This window comes from Oryza brachyantha, chromosome 12 (assembly GCF_000231095.2).
Source record: "Oryza brachyantha chromosome 12, ObraRS2, whole genome shotgun sequence".
In the NCBI taxonomy this organism is placed as follows: domain Eukaryota; kingdom Viridiplantae; phylum Streptophyta; class Magnoliopsida; order Poales; family Poaceae; genus Oryza; species Oryza brachyantha.
In genome coordinates, this window is record NC_023174.2 from 2,352,250 (window position 1) to 2,376,025 (window position 23,776).

General features: G+C 36.6%; 2 protein-coding genes across 2 annotated transcripts; both read left to right on the plus strand.

Annotated features, from left to right (window-relative positions):
* The first annotated feature begins 9,929 nt into the window (after positions 1 to 9,929).
* LOC102710356 (protein FAR1-RELATED SEQUENCE 5-like) lies at positions 9,930 to 14,248 on the plus strand. Its single transcript, XM_006663777.3, has 5 exons — positions 9,930 to 10,314; positions 10,762 to 12,942; positions 13,026 to 13,156; positions 13,245 to 13,331; positions 13,878 to 14,248. The coding sequence occupies exons 2-5, from the start codon at positions 10,764 to 10,766 to the stop codon at positions 13,935 to 13,937; spliced, it is 2,457 nt and encodes an 818-aa protein (XP_006663840.1). The 5' UTR covers positions 9,930 to 10,314; positions 10,762 to 10,763; the 3' UTR covers positions 13,938 to 14,248.
* Positions 14,249 to 18,193: 3,945 nt separating this feature from the next.
* Positions 18,194 to 19,762, plus strand: LOC121056025 (E3 ubiquitin-protein ligase PUB23-like). The gene has a single exon (XM_040529711.1). It carries the CDS (start codon positions 18,228 to 18,230, stop codon positions 19,545 to 19,547), a length of 1,320 nt encoding a protein of 439 aa, XP_040385645.1. The 5' UTR covers positions 18,194 to 18,227; the 3' UTR covers positions 19,548 to 19,762.
* The last annotated feature ends 4,014 nt before the right edge of the window (positions 19,763 to 23,776 follow it).

Genomic DNA, 23,776 nt, shown 5'->3' on the forward strand with positions numbered 1-23,776 from the left:
GACCATTTATCTTATTTAAAATTTTATGTAAATATATAAAATTATAAGTTATTTTTAAAATTTCTTTAATAATAAATCAAATCATAATTTGAATAAGAGGGATGCTTAAATATAGACTCAAATGTAAGCGGCGTCAAATAAAAAAAATGGAGGGAGTAATTAAGATGGTAGAAATTAAGACTTATATGCCAGTTAGAAAGAAAAGGAAAATATTGTAGATCCTCCTTCGGCCGGCCTGGCAAAAAAAATTGTAGATCACATACTTTTTCATATCATCATTTGTTCAGACAATTGAAAACCAATGTTTCATTCTTTTCAGTCTTCCCCATGTTATAATATATGCATATGTGAAAATGTGCAGAGATTGGAAAGCAAAAGATGCAGATAGGGACATATATTTGCTAACTAGCTTGTATACTATTTCCAAAAGGACCCTGGTGCTATAGGGCACATAGATTTTAGAATTCAGACTGGATATATATATATAGGATGATAGCAACGCGCGCGTGTATATGCCTTCCTGGGCCTTCTGGCACAGGTGTGAGTTAGTTAGGCTGCGTTTAGTTCCCAAAAAATTTTGGAAAGTGATCATATCGATACCTACGGTTACATATTTGAAGTATTAAACGTAGTCTAATAATAAAATAAATTTTAGATTCCGTCTGAAAATCACGAGATGAATCTTTTAAGTCTAATTAATCCGTAATTAGCATATGTTGGTTACTGTAGAACTTATGACTAATCATGTATTGATTAGGCTCAAAAGTTTCGTCTCAAGATTTTCCATATAACTGTGTAATTAGTTTTAATATTCATATATATATATATATATATATATATATATATATATATATATATATATATATATATATATATATATATATATATATATATATATATATATATATATATATATATATATATATATATATATATATATATATATATATATATATATATATATATAGGATGATAGCAATGCGTGTATATGCCTTCCTGGGCCTTCTCCCTTCTGGCACAGGTGTGAGTTAGTATGAGAGGAACTAGGAAATGTCCATGTCTTTATTTGTGGAAGAAAAGGGCAGGAGCTGCAGTTCCTATCCCTTTTGCTTTCCTCATCCTCAGGTGCATGTCTCTTTATATTTTTTTTTCTTTTTGTGATTTGGTGCAAGTTTCTTTTATCTTTATTAGGTTGTTTGTTTATCCCCTTGCCTCTTTCACAAGTTCCTCCTATCTTGTCCTGTGATGCATTTGTACATTGTTTTTTTTTCATTTGTGGTTTTCTCCAGGTTTTGTACTTTTATTCTTTCTTCTGTAGTTGCAAACTATGTAGTTTTATAAGGTATTTTATTCTAGGCATATACTTTCTCTAGTCATGAAAATTTAATATTTAGGATAAGATTTGGTTGAATTTTTAAAATTCTAACTGCCAATTTTATATTCGAAGAATTATAATATAACGATAGCACTTTTTGAGACAAATATACGTATACAATTTCTTTCCTTTTAAGCTTATATGAGAAATTACTAAAGGTCAAAATTTGAGAAGTTTGACTAAATACTCTTGTAATGGGACAGAAGCCACACAAACACACGCGCGCACACACAAAACTAAACAACTACTTTATCCATTTGAGCTCAAACAAAAAAAATGCTGTAAAATATAGGACAATTATTTGTGTGCTTTTGTTTGAAAGATGCCATGCTTTATTTCTTTTCTGATTGGACCAAGAAGGACCAGTATGTTTGACAAATCGACTTGATGTGCCCACACACATTTTACATTCGTTTTCAGAAGATCTAGCTATATATACCATGTACCTTTAGGGACCATATGTTGATGTGCCTTCCAACAAATTAAACTTTTTTAACCTGGATCAGATTTCTCAATCATACGTTTTTTCCCCATAAAAAAGAGCATATTTTTGTTACATCATATACACAGCTGAGTCTTTACATCTAAGTTTTTGTGATGCGCATCTGCAATTATAAAATTTTAGATGTATGTTTTCTTATATAATAAGGGTACACAAAAACTCATGGCCATGAGTTGCTTATACGTGTGTGGGCACAGCCACAATATTTTTCTTTAGGGCCTTTGGAAAATATATGTTTTCATGATTTATGGGAAAAATGAACTACTTCTTGTGAAGTTCATGCATGCAAAATACCTGTTCCAATTGAGAATGTACTTTGAGAATATCATGACATAATTTGAAATTATGACAAATATAAGTATATATAGTCTTACATTTATTATTTGTGTTATGTTTTCAATTGGAGCAATTTTACCGTCCTTGAGTAGATACCGAGAGGTACTAAAATTTCAGTGTAAAATCTAGTACCTTTACACTAAAATTTTTTGTACCTCTAATACTTTCTAAATGACTATAAAATTGCTCTTTGAATTTGATCAACATATGCACACAGGTCTGCAATGCCTTACAATTTGTGTATCATATACTCTCTCCAATTCTATGATTTTTGTCATGGATAAGATTATGGTCAAACTATTAAAACTTTGACTATTAATACATTTTAAAACATTTAGATTGAAAACACTAGAACAATATGTATAGATGAGTCATAAAGAGTACTTAATAAAAGTAAACATTTATATGGTAAATATAATTTTAATAGAAAAATCACCGGTAACCATATTTAGAAGAACGTCGTTGTTCCAAAATGGGAACAATTATTAAAATAGAAGGACTAGTTGATTATGTAACGTTAAAGCTAATTGTAATTTATTTTATTTAGTGGAATTCTTTTGGACTCATTGAGCTATATATTAGGTCAAATAGATCTTTTATTCTGCTCTATTCAATTATAAGCATTAACAGTACTATCGACACAAAGTTGAATTAATTATCTTTAATTTGGTAATCCATATAAAAACTTTTTTTTGTCATAGATATAAACTTGTGACCGCTACGACACGGCTGTTGCTTTATGAGAATGGGTTGCTTTTTGAGATAATAGGAGAATATAATGGGGGTTGCTGATGCTATAGTGCTATACATAATACAACTAACTGATTATGCAGGAAAGGAATCAAAATGGGGACCGCTTTTACATTAGCTAGGAAAATAGTACTACATTTGACATATTTGACTTTTTATGCACGTTTGACCATTCGTCTTATTAAAAAAATTTACATAATTATTAATTATTTTTATATCATTTCATTTATTTTTAAGTATACTTTAATGTATAAATATATATAACTTTACATATTTAAAAAAAATTAAATAAGATGAATGGTTAAACATATATAAAAAAGTCAACGACGTCAAATATTTAGAGACGAAGGGAGTATGCAGTGGTGCACTACGTCCTTTATTATCTGATTCATATTTCCTAATTTCTTAGGAAATTAAAATTATTCCCCTAGCGAAATCTGCACGTCTCATTGCTGATATTTATGGGTAAAGCAGCTTCAGCCACATAACCCTAATCACTTCTCCTTTTTCATCTCTTACATGATGAATCCCCCTTTCATAAAAGAATATATAAAAATGGTGAATCCCCCATTTTATGGTCCCTTTTTCCCCCTACTATTCCACCTTTGCTTTTGTACTTTCCACCTGTTTTATTATCCCAATTGATAACGATTACATGGCAATGGTTATCTTCTATGTATAAACTTACTTCTAGACATCTCCGTCCGTTTCTTTGGTTCACGTCAAAATAATAGCTTATGCTGAGTAAGAAATTTTCATTGCGAGATTTTCTTACTCACATGGGAATTGGCTTGTGTTTTTAATAAGACAGTTCACTCTAGAGTACTCCCTTCGCCATACTTAATAATAGCTTAATTGATTAAGCTTATAGAAAAACGTCACAACATCGGCCATACTTAATTATTTTTATTAAATTGATCATTGAATAGATTTTTATACTAATTTCTTTTGTGTGGAAAATATTGCTATATTTTTTTTAAACTTGGTTAAACATAAATATATTTATTAACTTATGAGAAACTCAAAATATCTTATAATATGTAATGGGGGGTATTTAACTCCTCATCTTCTTTTAGAGATGGCACATATTTTTCTTAAGAAAAACAAGACATGAATTTGGGATGGATGAAAATCACAAATTAAACCAGCCTCCCCGTTTGGTGAGAAAGATTGACAAAAAAATTTTGGAGGATCCAAAGTAAAATATTCCTATCAACCTCTTTTGTTCGTAGGATTTTGTTCCGTTGGCTCGGTTTGATATGAAACCAGCACGGTGTGTAACCCGATGAAGCCTCAACTTTACTTGATTTCTTTCTTTCTTTTCCGTGCTGCAATCAAAATGTCTTCTCTTCTCCCTCCATGCGCTTTTATATTCATGCATAATTAAAAGAAACACGCTATTTTAGTTGCTTCGCTTTTCTGTCCAGCGTTCTGCTCTCTCCTTTTTTATTTGCCGAATTTGACTTTGATCTATATTTAATCATTCGTCTTAACGTATCTATAGTAACAAATTAAACATAAGAAAATAATTAATAACTATACATTTTTTAATAAGACGAAGGTAAAAACATTGAGTCAAATAAGAAAAATGTGAGTAAAGTAAAACAGAAAAACTATACAACGGACTCCCATGCTGGAGGGCAGTTTTTTTGCGCCGGCTCCAACACCGCTTCTCCGCGTACGTCGTGCTCCTTTGCCACCGATGCTCTCCTCTACACTCGCTCAGGTACTACGTGTTATCTTATAGAAATGATAATAGATAATTAATATCGTATTATACCAACCGATATTATCTAATTTATAGTTTATTTCTTTTAACTTAATTTCGTCATGTAGTCGGTATGAAAGAACAAAAAAATGTAGAGATATATACGGCATCAATGCCACCCATGGCAGCAGTGGATCCCCAGGACGTGAGAAATCCAGTCCGTACAGCCAATGGCATCTTTCCGGGCCACGTCGCTCTCCGGTGGGGCCCACAGCACATGGCACGCTCCCCTATTGGCTCGGCGCTGTCCACGTCAGGGCCCACGCTGGAAATACTGCGGGCCCCACCGGTGCAAGCTTAGGAAGACTAGTCGCCGTATTTACAAATAAAAAGTAATTTAGGAATAAATTTTTTATATACATGTTCTTATTTATCACTGAAAATAAACTATAATAAAAAAATTTAAATTTAACACCAAATTTAATATTACAAATTTGAATTTTATAATACCAAATTTAAGATAAAGAATTAAGCATAAACCAACGAAAAGACGGTGGTGCGTGTCAGTAGGACGTCGTCGTAGTTTATCATCGTGGCTTAATTAATTGCACCGTTGGATTTGAGTTTATTACTCTGTTCATCTGAAATATAGGTTGTTTTTATTTTATTAAGATAGACACTTTTAAACATGAATGTAATGATATTAATTTTGTGTTACAAAAGTTACATGGTAATAAAATAACTGTTGTGCAAAAAAAAAACATGTCTTGTATTTTAACATGAGGAGTATGTACTAATTGTACTAAAAATATCTAACAAAATTTTATCATACTTTTAAAATTCACACTTGTCGGAGCGTGAGCTCGTTGAGCGTTCTAACAGGTATAGTCTTCTCTAGTACGTTGTGCCTGACATGATTAACACCGGGGCAAATTAACTTAGTAGTTTTAATCGCCGAGACGTTCTCTCTATCTGTATATACAAGAAACAACTGACATGGTTCCTGCCGTTTTCAGGGGAAAAAAACAAGAAAATAAAAGAAAACACAGTTGTTGTCCACTCGAGGCCTATAAATGGCAAGTGCAGGTAATTCTCATCAATTGAAGGTTAGTTATTGACAATTGGAATATTATACAGACATGGTCCTTAAACTCTAATGATCAAATGCTCAAAACTTTATTTTGGCTATATATTTACATTGCTAACATCAAAATGCTAGAATACAACCCATCATGCATGTTGTTTGGGACGGAACAGTTTTCTAATACTAGCAACCGCTCAATCCGTTATCTTGTCATTTATATTTTAGAAAGTATTAGTCGTTACCGATTTTGATAGGTATCAACTGATACCATCCCAGTATCAATCAGTGCCAACTAAGTATCAGCTTCTACCGATCGAGTATTAGCTAGTACCAAAATTGACTCTAAATTTAAAGTTAAAAATACAAGGCTTATAAGGATTCGCAGAAGTGGGGTGTGAGAGAAGAATGTATCATGTATGAATAGTGACAACTGATCCTGGCACACAACATACACGAAACATTGAACGTGCTGGATCGATGATGATCTCACACAAGATAAGCCATGCATGCATCATCAATCCGACATCAGTTCTACCATCAACGGAAATTAATATACATACTCCCGATTAGTGTGCTAAGTACTCCCTCCGTCTCAAAACAAATTAACTTTTCAGTTTTTAGATACAATGTTTAACTATTCGTCTTATTAAAAAAATTTTACGATTAATAATTTCATTTTTATTAGATGATAAAACATAAATAGTACTTTATGTGTGACTATTTTTTTTTAAATTCTTGAAATTTTTTCAAATAAAATTCGACACAAAAACCAAAAAGTTGGTTTTTTTGGACGGAGGGAGTACATGACTACTGGACCATGATTGAGTTGATAGCTATCAACCTTTTGATTCGATCATTTTTACAATGCTTTTTGCAGATCACTATCCATGCATTTCTAATTTAGAATTTCTCAAGCATTTAATTAACCAGCCCTGGCAGAGGAACACATGATGTGGCTTTAGAGAGTCTAGGATCTTCACCACAATCACTCGTGGACAATATAGATGGAGATGAAAGGCTCGGGTTATCTACTATACGTGAAACAAGATGAGTTATTAGCATACGATTAATTGAATATTAACTGTTATAAGATTTAAAATAGAGTTATTTATTTTTTCCAAATAGCTTTTATACATAAAGATTTTACATGAAACACATGGTTTGGTAAGGGGCAGAGCCAGACCCTTCTGTCTAGGCCAGTCGACCCCACCAAAAGTCTATAATTTCTTAGTAACATGTGGTTCATATCTAAGTATGATTATATTATTTAATAGAGCTGATACTGACAATGTTTTTGGCTAACTTTGTCACTGGTTTGGTAGTTCGAGAAACATATTCACGAAAAACAATGATCATATCATCTATTTATCCAAAATGAACGGGAGCCCTAGACGAATCGCTACATAAAAGCTTATTAGCTAATTATCACAAGGCAAATTAGTAGGTCAAATACATTTTTTTAGGATGACAAATAGATGATATTAAAGTATGGTTTAATCTAGACCTTAATTTGCAATATTTTCTTTTGGTGGGCCTAAAACAGACTAATTTCATTGAAAATACATAAAGCAAACGATAAAGGGACGTATATGACATTGACAAACTTTCCATACGAAAAGAAAATATTCTTATAGAATCTAAGTTAGCTAGATATCTTGATAGGGGTGATTTTTATAGAAAAAGCCAAACAACATATTTGTAAATAAAAATAATTTATAAATAATATATATATATATATATATATATATATTTAAAAGCTAAGACTAGAAAATAAACTTTAATAAAACCCCACCTCAATATTAACTTTAAATTTATGTTAAAAATTTATATTTTGTCTTATATACATAAGCAGAAGGAAAAGACGGGGCGACAGAGCGCAGCACTAATCTTTGTGAGTTCGATCGATTTTGATAGGTGCTTATCCTACAAGGCAAAAACGATAAAGTGCAGAACCACCCAGCACTACTGTTTGGTCCCAGTCCCAGCTCGATCAATTGGCTAGCTAATCGCACTGGACTAGCTTAGCTTAGCTTAAGCTAAGCTTGGCCGGAGAAAATTAAGCCATGGAGGAACATCGAGGCATGCGTCGGGGCCCTTTGCTCAACACAAATTTCAGGTCTCTTTCGCATCTTCAAACTGTTTGATTACCACTCTCTCGTGGGCTGTCTCCTTAATAATGGTATATACTCTAACTGATTGTGGTATTGACCGTCAGTGGCGTGGAAGCAGAAACACAAAAAGTCATTTGTTGGAGGGACCGATAATATAAGAGATTAAGAATTTAAAATCTCACAAAACTACAGTAAACACAGTGCAATTTTCCCAGTTTGGGGAGGTCCAGGCTTGTGGCCGCCCCTGTTAGAGCGAGTACAACAGGGGATGGAAGCGAACTCAAAAAATCGAGACGTTATATTTATGTTTACGCGGAGAAGAGGAGAATCAGAGAGAAGAAATCAGGCTATAGATTTATAGCCAGCTGCAACACAAACTCTAAAATATTATGCATATGCGTATATGAGGTGCTGATGTAACATATGTTTATGTGTAACTATTGTATAAATTGACTTTATGTTAACTCTTAGTAACATGAAAAGATTTTAGAGCTAGTAGTTAGCTCTTCTATTAGCTTTGCTCTTAACTGTACTATCCCATCCTTTAATGCAAGAGATTACGAGTTCAGAATTCTTTAATTAAAGGATATATAGAGGCAGTATTTAATTAAAATATGGGATTTTAGCTAGAGTTGATAGTGAAATTTGATATATACGATGCGTCCACATAGAAGAAAATTACGTTAGTTCAAAATACATACAACAATTCCAGAACAATGATTAAAAAGCAAAATGAAAAAAAACTTCCGAGTAAAAGTATTATATACATGGCCATACTACATATTAATTTAAAAGCAAATATTGTAAAATAAACAATGATAAAAAATCCATAATATCGACTCTAAAGTCAAATTTTAAGACTTAAATTTTAGTTTATAAGCAATTGTAACATCGTTTCGATGAGAGCACTAAACTAAGGATCATATGAATTATACTTCTTGCTAGGATGGTCATTCTGGGAAGTGGTGGACCAGGGAGAGGGGAGGTAGGGTAATATGATTATATGTTCTCCTAGTTATTTAAATGGTCTTATTTATCAAATATAATTATACTGCATATCTTGTTTTTATCATATTTGATTCTACATACGGAGCTAGAAAGAAATACACGGTACAACTCATTTGCTATTTGTTTTTTAGTACTTTAAATTAAGTTGAGGCGGCTATGGATGTCTGAGTTTGGATAAAAGCGAGACATATATAGTGAAAATAAATAAGCTCTAGTTAAAAAAAAAATTGTAGACAGGCTTCTGTTAACCCCGCACCTAATTCCTAGCACGGGCTTGATATTTGCCGATGCAGGATGTCACGTTACGATACATATATAATGAATGAGTCGGTTTTGTGACCATGGACACAATAAAATTGGGGGGCTACAGTTGAAGGAGACAAAATGTATATTTCCCCAAGCTTCATTCAATCAATTAGGTTTAGTTCCTGGCTTCAACTTTTCAACTCCGGCTTACAATCATAATAGAAAAACTAAATTCTAAAACTTATTTTAGAGTTAATTTTAGGGTCTTTTATCATAATTTATTTTTCACCATTTATTCCTAATTGCAAGAAACAAGTATATAAATATTTTAAATAGATTTTTTATCGCTGATAATGTCATTTCACTATATAAGCCAATAGCGAAGTTTTAAACCGTTCACTAGTAATCTCTGTTTTTTTTATTTTACATTGTTAACTTCTAGTTATACGTTTGAACGTTCGACTTACGAAAAAATTATATAGTAATTTATTACTTTTACTTTTTATGATTTAATTTTTTTATTGTAGCAACTTTAATATAGAATTTTTTTAATAAAATAAATGATCAAATATATATATATAAAGTTAACGGGTCAAATAAAAAAACCGGAGGAAGTCTAGTAGTAATACTATCAAAATTTCTGGGCCTACATGGGCTTAAAGTTTCAGGCCCACTTAGAGCCGGGCCCATGGCCTCTCTCCCCTGCAGTCTCCCCTTCCCCATTCTCGTGTCGTTGCCATTCGCGTCCTCCACATTTCGCCGCTCGCCGTCGCCGTCGCCGGCGCCACCGCCCGTCTCCCTCCTCTCCGCGGGCTCGCCCTCCCCGCCTCTCCTCCTCCTCCTGCGCGGCGCGGGGTCGCGAAGAACCTTCCCTGCCCGCGGCAGGCGAGGCAAAGGTGGCTCCCTCCCCCACCCCCACCCCCACCCCCCACCCCCTCCTCTACCATCTCTCTCGAGCGCCGCCGCATCGCGAGGCGAGGCGCCGGGTGATTACATGCCGCTGATGCTGGGGAGGCATCCTGAAGACTGCCCTCCAGGCGAGTTACCTCTCTCCCCCCCGGGACGGGATCTCCTCGCCGGCGGGCTGGCGGCGTGGCGCCCGCTTCTCCTGTACTAGGTTTCCGTTGCCTGGTGCGGAAGCCCTAACGTAGCTTGCTTGGAATTCTTCTCCGAAGAGGGGCTCTGTTCTTCACGGTGAGGAATCAAAGACAAACCATTTGCCTTCCCATGTTTGCGAATTCGATTGTTTTGCACGGTAGGCCGCAGCTTGGAGGCTAAATTGTTTTCTGTTCTAGTAATAAATTTAGCTTCCCCCCGGAATTAGTTAGATGGAGAAGCATGGGAGTGTTCCTTGCATGCATTATAGCTTGAGGAATTATGTATGTGGTGGTTGACCAAAGGCTTATTGTCAGTTTGTCACAATGAATAAATAACACCTGGACTATAGGAATAATCGTTGAAATTCATGTTTGATCTTTCTAGAGAGATGGATTTAATGTTAGTGCACTCTAGTTTAGTGGTGTCTCGTACTCATGTATGTTTGTTGCATCCGAATGTGTATCTTACCTCATTTGGTGCTGCATATGATTTCGTTGCTTGAAATGCTGAAAACAATATTCCCTTTTCTTGTGGATTATGCAGTAATGGAAGATACTAGCATTGCTATTGAGATTGATGGGGAGGCGATCTGTCTGGACAGTGTCGGAGACAACGAGGAGCAAGGATCTCAGGAGAACCAAGAGATACAGATAATCTATGATGCTGAAAGTGAAGGACAAGTTGCTTTCGACAACGAAGAACAGGGAGGGCAGGAACATACTGCGAGGAATGGCGAAGAAGATCAGGAAAATATTCCTGTAATTCCAAGCCGTGAGGAGTTGACTGAAGAATTGCGAAACAAAATTGCCAATAGTGAGGAAGAAGCATACAGGTTGTACTGTGACTATGGACACCGTATGGGCTTTAGTGTGCGGAAAGGAAAACAGTACTACTTTACGGGGACCAAAACTATCCGTACAAAAGACTATTACTGCTCAAAGGAAGGTCTAAAGGATGATGAACAGCTTACTGAGGCAAACTTTAATAAGCCAGACACCAGGACTAACTGTAAAGCAATGGTACGTTTTAGAGTTGATTCTGAAGGCCATTGGCGAGTTATTCAGATTGTTCCTGAACATAACCATGAGTTGGTTCGACCGGAAGAGGTACACTTACTGAGATCAGTGAGGACTCTCTCAATTCCAAAACCTGGTGTGCTGAATGCAATGGTAAATGCTGAAATACAAGCAATGCATGACAATTTGCATATGAACGATGATGGTGCTGAATGTCGCGCTCAGCTTAGCATCCAAAGTTACAAACTGCTTGAACCAGAGGACTCTGAGTCACTTGTAGGCTATTTCAAGCATAGAACAATTGAACAAGGTATGTTCTACTGGGATGTGCAGGTAGAGGATGGTAGAATGACTAATTTTTTTTGGAGGGATGGTAGAAGTCGTATAGACTACGACTGTTTTGGAGATGTCATGGTATTTGACACAACATGTCGTACCAGCAAATACAATATGATATGTGCCCCATTTGTTGGTGTTAATCACCACGGCCAAAACGTTATATTTGGCTGTGCATTTTTGCTAGATGAGTCCTCGACATCCTATGAATGGTTGTTCAAGTCATTCTTAGATTCAATGGGTGGCCGTCCTCCTAAAACAATCTTTACTGTTAAGGATGAAACTATCTCCAAGGTAATTGATGGTGTTTTCCCTGAGACACATCACTGCATCTGTGAGTGGAGTATCGAAAATACCCTACAGTCCCATTTAGGCACTCTAAATGATTCTGGAACATTTCATAGCATGTTCAAAAAGTGCATGAGAGAATGTGAGTCAGAAGCAGAGTTTGAGGAAACATGGGCATTGATGCTTGACAAATGCAATATCCAGGATCACCAATGGCTCGCTGATCTGTATCAGCAGAGGCGTAAATGGTGCACAGCACTTCACAAGGATGCATTTGATGGTGGGATTAATTCACATGATAGGAGTGATAGTTCAAACAATGCCCTGAGCAGCATTGCTGATGAATCAACTCCACCCAATCAATTTATCCTCGAGTTTGATAAACTGGTGGGGAGTTGGCGTACAGATGAATCTGCTGAGGATATTCAGTGCAATCAGACTTCCCCTGACTGTACAATTAAGCATAGTAGCATTCTGCAGCATGCTGCTGAAATTTATACACGCAAAGTCTATAAATCTCTTGAAATGGAATATCTAGATGGATGCAATGGAACTTCATATCAAGAAATACAGTGTAGTGAAACATTGTACAGGTTCGAGTTCATTTTGCAAAGAATTGGCCCAAAAGTTTGTATAGTTTTTCTAGATACGTCTAGCATGGAATTGAATTGTAGTTGTAAAAAATTTGAGACGATGGGCATACTTTGTTCGCATGCAATAAATGCACTTGATTTCAAGAATATCGATAGGCTTCCTGAAAGGTATATTTCAAAACGGTGGACAAAGTATGTTAGGAGAGGAACATATCTGTTTCCAGCTGATGAGTTTCTGGGACAAGATTTCATAGAACCTGAGCCGGCATTTCGTAATAAAGCTATGCGATTTGTGTATGATCTTTTGATGAAGAGCAAAGGTCACCAGGATACGAGGAAACTTATTCTGGACATGCTTGAAAATGGAGAAAAGACACTAGAAAGTGTATGTGAACTCAGGAGATTGAATGCACACCCCTCAGGAAGGGACAAAGATGGAAGTAAGGTTGAAAAGCGGAAGAAAAAATCAGCCAAGCAAGATAAAAGCTCAAGTATTCCTTCTTTTACTTTTATGTCTGTTATGCGAAGTATAACCCATCATCGTTTTTGATTAAGTTGTTTCTTTGCTTCATAGGAAATGTTAGACAAGCAGTTTTATCTCAGACAACTGACACAGTTTTAGTTGATCCACCAAATCAAAATCAATATTATGCAGCAGAAGATATCGCAACAAACTCATCTATCGGTAGACCTTTCTTTTACCAGGTAGAAGTCCTTCAAGTAGTTATTGTTCTCTTTTAAATATTGCTTTCTCATGCTATGCCAAATTTGTGCATTTTATATCCTTTTCTAGGGATATCCTGCTGCTGGTGTTTCAACAAGTCAGATTCAGGGCCAGGGCCATACGAATATGCATTCTGTGCCTCAGTGTGCACCACAGGTACTTTGTTGAACTTTGTATTACCTTATCTTGAGTGAGGATAGCATTTTTTAACAAATAGGCATGGTTAGGATGCGCCAAACATGTGTAGTGAGATACAGGCGCACCTTAGCTTGGCCTGCCTGGGGTTTACCCTTAACTAATAGGTACTTTGTGCACCACATGCTATATTGCATATTCTTTTGTTTTTTGGTTTTATGAGAAATTTGTGTCTGTAGCACAAGACTTGTGCATTGCGCCTCCCATCTATACCACAAGAACCATACAAATATCCACAGGTGTATCCATATAGAAGCAATTCTCCTGCATTCTTTCGTGCGAACTTTCCGGAAGGCCAAAATGCGCTTCAATGTAGTTATGAGTGACCGTTTATGCAGCAAAACATAAAGTAGGATATAGTAATGGAACTACTACTGATGTTCTAGAATACCATCAGTGGCTATTTTTATGTTGCAAGCAGAGAGCCGTTCAGTGGCACATCATTGAAATCTTCTCATTTATTATGTTAAACGTTAGTTATTCAAGCATATCTGTGAATTACGACAGGAATATTCAGCCTATGGCCCAGTTCATCCTCCAACATTTGGCAGTGGAAGAAATTTCTGAAGAGTACAGCAGAATTGATGTGTGAATAGCTGAAGTTCGTATTTCTTCGACAGATTGTTGTATGTGCATGGGAATAGAACAACTTTGCTAGGCATTAGTCACCTTACCTAGTAAAAATAGAAGTAGGCTTCTCTTTTCGTTGAAATTATTGAATTTGGTGATTGTTGTACCAGCTGTAAATTTGTTATTCACTTAGTTGCATGAAGTGGGTGAATTGTGCTATAGGAAACAGATCAATCAATACACTTTGTGTATGCCAAATAACTAACTAGTACTATCTTCGTTTTATAATATAAATGTTTGACCTCCGTTTCATAATGTAAGATGTTTGACCTTTTTTGATTGCAACATTTGACTATTCGTCTTATTTAAAAATTTAGTACAAATATAAAAAATGACAAGCCATGCTTAAGGTTCTTTTGACAATAAAGTAAGTTACAAATAAAATAAATTATATTTTCATAATTTTTTGAATAAGACAAATGATCAAATATTATAAGTAAAAAAGTCAAACATTTTATATTATAAAACGAAGGGAGTAGCTCTTAACAAAACACACGAGGAAACCATGCTTTTTTATTGAGTTGCAACGCATGATTCCTGATGTGCTAACTTTACAAAATGCATGCGATTAAACAGTTTGTTTCTGTCTTATACCACGCATCACAGCTACTGATTATATATCAAATTCAACATCTGAAAGCTCCATTTTTCTCCTTGCTTCTAGCTGTTGAAAGCGCCTTCACTGAAACGGTCAAATACTTCGTATTTTACCTCCCTGAAGAAACTGAATGTGAAGTCATTTAATCAAATTTCTTGCAGACACATCATTGACTGCAATGGTCATAATTTTCAGACCCTTAAACACGGAGGAAGCTGGACTGTTTGGCCGGTCAGCTTGACTGCTGAACCGCCCGCTATCCGTTTCTCTGTTCATATAAACCAGCCAGCCTACAAAGCCATTTTGTCCTCAGAAAATTATAGAATAATAAAGTTACATGTTCCTATGCAGAATTACTTATATCACATTGCTCCAAGAGAATGCTCTGGGCGATTGTTTAGCCTTTTCATAAACGGTATATTTACAAACGAAAAATAATTTATGAACAATTTTTATACACGTATTTTTAGTGATCCAAAAGCCAAAACTTGAAAATAAACTTCAGCGAAAAAAACTCCAATCAACTTTAAATTTAAAGTTAAAAATTTAAATTTTGATTTATAATTATAAATAGAAATGAAAAGATGGGGTATTAGCATCTTTTAGAGTGCTAAAATAATCTTGTGTATGAATGATTTGGAGTAAAACTTTCAAATCCTGTTTGAGGTAGCCATCAAGAGGCCTCTGTTTATATAGTGTTTTTCTTCCTCTTTTTTCCTCATAAAAAAATGGATGAGAGAAAAGATGACAAGTAAGACTTGGTACTTGGATATGTGAAAACCGTATAGCAAGGCCGGATACGAACAACGACACATGTACTACCATAGTATGACCGCTACACATGGTCAAACAAAAGATATGGGTCAGAGTGACGCCTGCTTACTTCTTGGCCGGTCAAAGAACGCACACGTCGATCAATAAAGGAGCCCGTTGCAGCGTCCCTTCAGGATTTGACAAAAAGAACACGGTGACTTCACGAAATGAAACCACAAATGTGAATGATCAAATATATTGTCTATAACTACTACATATGTGACAGTGAAGCCTGCAGTTTATTGCAATTCTGCAGGATTGCAGTCATTGCAGTTCATAGACTAAATTATTCTCTGTATTACCAAACATGCCCATATACATTACAACGGGTTAGACCTATACGATTGGATACGGCCGCCTTCGTCCCCCTCCAAGTTAACTTAACACCCTTGTTTTCTGTATGCACGTTTTCCGTACTGCTAAATGGTATATTTTTTTAAAAAAATTTATAAAAAAATTGTCTTAAATTATTATATTAATCTATTTTATATTTTTTTAATAATTAATTAATCATATACTTAGTACGTTTTTCGTACCGGGTAAGTTAACTTATCCATCCCTCTACCGAACACGGCCTAGATCTTACATAGTTACACATCCTACATGGGAATATACTGTAGGCACAGTGGGAGGATGATATACATGTAGGGATGGTCATGGGTCAATTCACGAGTATTTTGGGTTGACTCTAATTTAACTAGTTATATATCAGTGTTAACGCTACGGTGATAATTTATATTTGGTAATGTAAATAAAAAATAATCCATGGTCTAACACTGTAAATTAACTAAAGTGTATACCATTCTGAACATATATATGTGATATGAAAACCTTAGAGAGTCACGTATCAGTCATTGTTTATAAAAATTACACATGGCCAGGCTATCAAAGAAGAAAAAAATATTATCTCATTCTCTCACTCCTCGAAAAAAGGAGCCCTCTGCATGATCCCTTGCTCTTGCTGCTCCTTTGGAGCCCACACTCACCACTCCTCTAGTCACACCCTCGTTGGTTCAAGTGACGATGTTGAGTACACCAATATAATAAAAGGTTGAAGGTAAAAACATGGTAATTTCTAGTATATGTCTGCTGTTTGGGATTTTAAATAATGCAGCTAACAGAAATAGAAATACCAAGAATCGGACATAAGATCACCAACAATACAAAAGGAAATATTCAAGACCTAGCTCTTGGAAAAAGAATACATGTAACAGATTGTGATCACTCATAAGTTGTAGCTTTAAGGAAGCCAGTTTTCATGTGGAATACATAATATATTAAAGACCTTCGTTCTAAGTTGCATATAGCTTTCTGACCCAATAGAAGCTAAAATATCTAGTTAGACAACTAATAAGAACAAAATTTAGTCATGCAAGTAACTTCGCTCGGTATATAGATATGTTGGCACCATAACTTGTACTTTGCAAAATAGTGAACAAATTTAATCTAAGATAAAAGGATACACCGATATACAAAGCTCTGAAACAATCAAAGAATAAAAGAGAGATTATTGATCTAACAGTTCATTTCTACCTTAAAAAGGAGAAATCAAGCAATAAAACAATATAGGAAAACAACTGCACTAAAACTCTTACTTTTGTGTTCCTTTTTTAAAGGATCAAAGGAAGCTGGGAAGATATAACTCGGTGGTTAATTACAGTCGGTTTCATGGGACATAGAGCCAATATGTAATTTATTTTTTTTCATTTCTATCATCTGATATAATTTATTTTTTTTCATTTCGGTTTAATGAACTAAATTTTATTTTATAGTAAAACCTGCCATATAATAAGAGGATCTGTTTGGGAGAGCTTTAAATTCTGAGAAACAACTGCTTGGTAGCCGGCTTCTAAGAATCTGGAAAAGCTCCTAAACCCAGCTTCTGGATTCTTAGTTCATTTTTCAGAATCTGTAACTGCAGATTCTCAGAAACTATGAATCGTTTGGAGCAGCTTGTAGCAGAAGCAGCTTTTGGGAAAAGTTACAGCTGGGAGAAGCTCCTCAAACATATCTAGAGTATGATTACAAGCATAGATGTATTTCATTTCTATAGATTGATTTATCTCCTTACCTATCAAATAGATTAGATTAATCGTAGATAATACGGTGTAATAAATGTTGACAGGGCCGTGCAACCACAACTCCCAATCCTCCATGTGTTTGAGCACAATACACACAATACACAAGTAGTACACGACGTACCACACGTTGTTAGTAATTTCTCCATCCCTTTAAAAAATTCAAATTTAGCCCTTTAGCTTTGTCTCTTAAATACTTTATTTGTTTTTTATATCATAGAACTGTAAACCAAAAAAATTATCCCTTCGTTATCCCTTGTATCTAACACTTTGGAATATATTTCGCTATTTTTATTTGACACAGTTAATTTTTGGATTAACTTTTGACCATTGCCTTATTTAAAAAATTGTATAATTATTAGTTATTTGATTATTTGATTTATTATAAAAACTATAAGAAGGACTTATAATTTATATATTTACACAAACATTTTGAATAATACGAATGTTTAACGTAGATCCAAAAGACGATTACGTTAAACCAAGAAATCCAGCGTTAAACCAAGAAATCCAAAGAAGTATTTTGTATTAATTAGAATCAATTAGTGGTACTCTTTACCAGCTTACCAATAATTTATCAACTTTGTTTTAGAGTCAAAATCTTTATGGAACCGAGTGATTAGTTGGCATTACGAGCTTTGTGTGCATTGACTTGCTTATATATACAGCCATACAGGCACCCATGAGTCCATGACCATGAGAGAAAGAGACGAGCCAAAGCTACGTAGAGAAGAATTCATGGCGATGGAGTCCGCCGGTGGCCTCGCGCCGCACCATTTCATGTGCCCCATCTCGCTGCACCCCATGCAGGACCCCGTCACCGCGCCCACCGGCATCACCTACGACCGCCGCGCCATCCACCGCTGGCTCGCCGCCGGCCACGCCTCCTGCCCCGTCACCGGTCACCCGCTCTCCCTCGCCGACCTCACCCCGAACCACACGCTCCGCCGCCTCATCGACTCGTGGAGCTCATCCCAGCTCCCGCCTGGTGCTCAGCTCACGGCGGCGGCGATGGCGGCGACGTTGCCAGCGGATGTTGCTGGCGTCGTGGAGAAGGTGATGGCGGCGGCGGCAGAGGGTGGTGGTGGCCGCGGCCCGTCGTGTGGTCTGCTCCGCGAGGCGGCCGCGGTCGCGTCGGAGAGCGGCGCGGCGAGGCGGTGCATGGTGCAGGCCGCCGGCGTGCTCCGGCGCGTGCTCCGTCTCGCCGTGTCGTGCGCCGAGAAGAGCTGCTGCTCCTCCTCCTCGGGTGAGGCGAGGGTGTCGGCGATGGAGACGTTCGACGCGTGCCTGGCTCTCTTCCACGCGCTCGACGTCTCCGCCGACGAGCTCCGGCCGCTCGTGGCCGACAACCACGACCTCGTCGATGCGGTGACGCGGGTGCTGGTGGCCCTCGAGCGTGGGCGGCGAGACGAGGCCGCCGACGCGACGAGAGCGAGCGCGGTGCAGCTGCTGGAGTGCGTGACGGAGGCGGCCGACGCGTCGCTCCTGGAGCGGCTGAGGCCGGAGTTCTTCGCCGCCGTGACGGCGGTGGTGCGCGACCGGGTGTCCCCCGGCGCGGCGCGCGCCGCGCTGCGGACGCTCCTGCACGCGTGCGCCTCGAGCGGCCGGAACCGCGCGCTGGTCGTCGACGCCGGCGCGGCGCACGAGGCCATCGAGCTGGAGCTGGACGCGTGGTCGCCGCAGGCGCCCGGGGGCCGGCGCGCGACGGAGCTGGTGGTGGCGCTGCTGGCGCAGCTGTGCGCGTGCGCGGACGGGCGCTCCGCCGTGGCGTCCCACCCTGCGGGGATCGCCGTGGTGGCGAAGCGGGTGCTGCGCGTGTCGGCCGCCGCCGACGTGTGCGCGGTGCGCGTGCTCGCGGCCGTGGGCGGTAGGGCGGCGTCGCCGGAGGTGCTGCGGGAGATGGCCCGCGTGGGCGCCGTCGGGAAGCTGTGCTGCGTGCTGCAGGCGGACTGCGACGCCAGCGTGAAGGAGACGGCGAGGGCCGTGCTGCGGATGCACTCCGGCGTGTGGAGCGGCTCGCCGTGCGTCAGCGCTTACCTGCTGTCTCGCTACCTCTAAGCTACTTGGAACGCACTAATTTAATAGTTTAATACTGATTACAATAAAACCATGCAAAATTCATGTATAATTTTGTATTTTGTGCGTTTCGAAGGACGACAGAAAATTTTGTAAATTCATATGCAGATGATATTAGGTTGGTTTCGTAATTGACTAATAATAATGGTTGTACATTTCTATATTGTGTAATCCAATAATCAACCGACTGATCAAAGAACGAAAAAAATGAGTGTTTTTTTAAAGATAATGGAAACTTTATTAATCCCAGTCAATTATATCTACATGGTATAACTATACATAGAACACTCTCGTTCTACGTATAACTCAGATACACTCAAAACACACACGGACAACGACTGTGTTTATATTGGTTGTGACTTGTGACTTTGCATGAAACAATAACAATAATAATTTGCATCTTAACTAAACATCTATAAAAAGGATTAAAAAAAAGATAAGATGCAAGTCATGTCGACACGGTTTGTGGACTGAACTGAAGGAAGCAAGAGTAGAGTCTAACTGGTGACTTGGAATGTTGTGATGGAAACTACGGAAGAACAACGGAAACGATCGAAAAGCCAGTCAACAAATGATTCGCAGCTGAGGTGAATGAATGAATGTAATTATCAATCAATCATATCATGAATGATCTGGACTAGTGTCTCTGGTCCAAATCAACATCACACGCAACATGTGACACAAGTTGTACGAGTGCCGGCCAAGAGCATCCAAATGAAAATCGGATCCTCTGCCTTCGTAAAATAAAGACCCGAAAAAAGAATGTCGTAATATCGAAAAAATCTTAACCATTCGTTTCGTTTTGAGATGAATGGCTCTGAATATCTGATTTTGCTATAGTATAAAGTAATAACTTTATTAAATTTGTCACAGTTCTGTACAGTGGAACTATTAACAGTATCCTGCCCATGACGATGCGAATCCACTGAAATGCAGTGTTCTGATCAGAGGGAATAGCTTTTCAGTAATAGCATCCGGTGATACACGTTGTGCACCTAAGGAATGGATACTTTTTTTTGGTACAGGGGGTAATCTTTTTTACCTGTGGAAGAAAAAAAACTACATATTTACAAATAGAAAATAATTTATGAATATTTTTTATACGCGTGTTTTTTGTTATCTAAAACCAATGTTGAAAAATAAACTACGACGAAAAACCTCTAAATCGACTCTAAATTTAAGATTGAAAATTTAAAGTTTTGTTTATAAGCATCAATAGAAGCGAAAAGATTGAGTGATAAAAATTATTCACACCACCAGGGATGAAACAACCAGGAACGCTCCTCGATTTGTTGGGAATTTTCATAACACCTATTTTAGTAGATGACCAACAAACGGAAATAGAAATAATGCCTGTTTAAACGGAAGGCTCATAGTAAATCACTAAGCGTTAAAATTCCAGAAAAGAAAAATCAGTAATCATATTAAATTTTTATTAACGCACTAGAGGGCTCACTGACCTTATTAACTTACTATCGAAATCGCACTCATGTGTGATTAGTTGCATATGTAAGTGTAATTATATCTATAGGTTACTTCAATATCTATAGGTAGGTTATGTTGTTGCACTTTGTGTCAATGGTATTTGACATCAATTTAAAGCTCGATTACATTTTTATATGGAAATAAATTTGACACATAATATACTATAAAGCTTGTTTGACACTTAGCACGAACACATTACTAGTATATGTAATCATACTCATATACTCACTTCGTTCCTAAATGTTTAACGTCGTTAACTTTTTATACATGTTTAATGACTCTCTGTCTTATTCAATTTTTTTTTGTCAAATATGTAAAGCTATATATATGCATAAAAATATATTTAACAATAAATGAAATGATATAAAAATAATTAATAATTATATAAATTTTTTAAATAAGACGAATAGTCAAATATGTATAAAAAAATCAACGGTGTTAAACATTTAGGACGGAGACAGGATTTGTTTTGCTCCCGTTCAATCTCGAGGAACGTACGGCGCTCCTTTTGTCCTGTTTCTTCAGTCCGTTTATAAATGCCACAGCAAATATGCTGTAAAATTGAATCGGTTTTGTGTGCATCATTAGTAACAATGATCCTTGGGTTTTGTGTGTCTTTAACGCATGAATCAGTTTATCTATTAAAAACCGCACAAAATTATAGATAACATGTAAAAGGAAATTAATTAGCAAGGTCAACATACGAGAGCCGCATGGCTGATTGCCTGATATTATACAGGTATGTCAACTAGTACCCTCCATTCGTTTTATGTCATATAAGATTGTCCAGGATTACCTAAATTACTTATGATACATGGATAAATTTACTTAAGAGAAAAGAATCTTATAATATGGAATAGGATAAAAATTTGCAGCTTTTAATTCCCTTCAACACCATGCATTTTCGGAACAAAGAGAATTTCCAAGAACATCCTGCTGAATTGTACCCTTCCAAGAAAATCATTATTTTATATAAATACACTATATATAATATTAATATATACTACCTCCGTCCCTAAATGTTTGACGATGTTTATTTTTTTATACACGTTTGACTATTCGTCTTATTAAAAAATTACATAATTATTAATTATTTTTATATTATTTTATTTATTGTTAAATATACTTTTATGTATGTATATATATATAGTTTTATATATTTAATAAATTTTTTAAATAAGATAAATAGTCAAATGTGTATAAAAAATCAATAGTGTTAAATATTTAGAGACCGAATGAGTATATACCAATCGATGGATCTAGTTAGCTAGCGGAAGAACACGCAAGCTAGGGATCGTGTGAACAACACGAAGAAAACAAACAAGACACACACGGTCGAATGGTCGATCGGAGAAGAATTAATTAAACATGGTTCAAAGATCGATAGATATACATATATCGATCAGCACGAATTAATTATATTGACTCTTTGGACCGATCGATCTTCAGATAATTCATATTGCTCGATCTTATCAGTGCAGATACAATAGTTATTACTCCTCTATCCTATAATAAATATATTTCTAGAATTTAAACTTGTCTCATAAAGAATATATTTATAGTCCTCCCTCTGCCTCCTCTGCCTCCTTATAAGTATATTTCTTAAATGTAAATGTAAATCATTTAAAAAAGGCTTAAATTCTTATTAAATAAGAAGATAATATAAAGTGAAAGATAGTTTAAGAAATAGAACATGTTTGGCAGGAGGGGAACGAGGTTATGTTATTCAGTGTGAAAAACTTAGTAATAAATTAGTACATAATTAATTATTAATTATTAAAAATTATAAAATAGAATATGATTTTTAAAAATAATTTTTTTATAGATTTTTTACACAAAATACCCTGTTTAATAGTTTAAAAAACGTACGCATGATCAGTAATCTAGGGTCCGGAAGGGGAGAGCCGAACACCCGGCCTACACATGCATGAACCTCGATCGGTGGGGTTTGCAAGTTTGTTCAACGTTTTCCTGAAGTTTCAGCGTACGTTCAGAGTTCAGACGACGGGGCGTATATATAGGTGGTGTTTAGTTATCAATTTTTTTTGGTAAAAACATCACATCGAACGTTTAACTGAATGTCGGAAGGGGTTTTCATACACGTATGAAAAAACGAATTTCACAGCTAACCTAGAAGCTGCGAAACGAATCTTCTGAGCCTAATTAATCTATCATTAGTACATCTTAGTTACTGTAGCACTTATGGCTAATCATGTTCTAATTAGACTCAAAAGATTCGTCTTAAGATTTCTTCTACAACTATACAATTAGTTTTTTGATTCATCTATATTTAATATTTTATTTAGTTGTCTAAAAATTCGATACGATGTTCTAAAAAAATTAAAAACTAAACAAGGCCATAATACACCGGCAGAGGTGCGACAGTACAAGGTTGTTGTTCAGCAGCCATTTTCTGGTCCAACGTTTGAAGGAGATCGATGGTCCTGACTACAGAGGTATCTGCATGTTCCTACCAGTAAAATACCCTTGCTTTGTAATAGATAAAAATATTATAAAATGTTATAGTAGTTTTTTCTTAATTATCCTAATATCACTAGTTGAAATTAAATATAGACTATTTCATAATATCAGAAAATATTATGGGCTAATTTGTAAAAAAAACTATGAAAAGTATATGGGGGTGGTAGATCCAGTACCACTAGAGCTCTAAAGTCGTACGGATACTTTGGTTCCTCAACTATTGACACTGCATGGTGGTCAGTCGT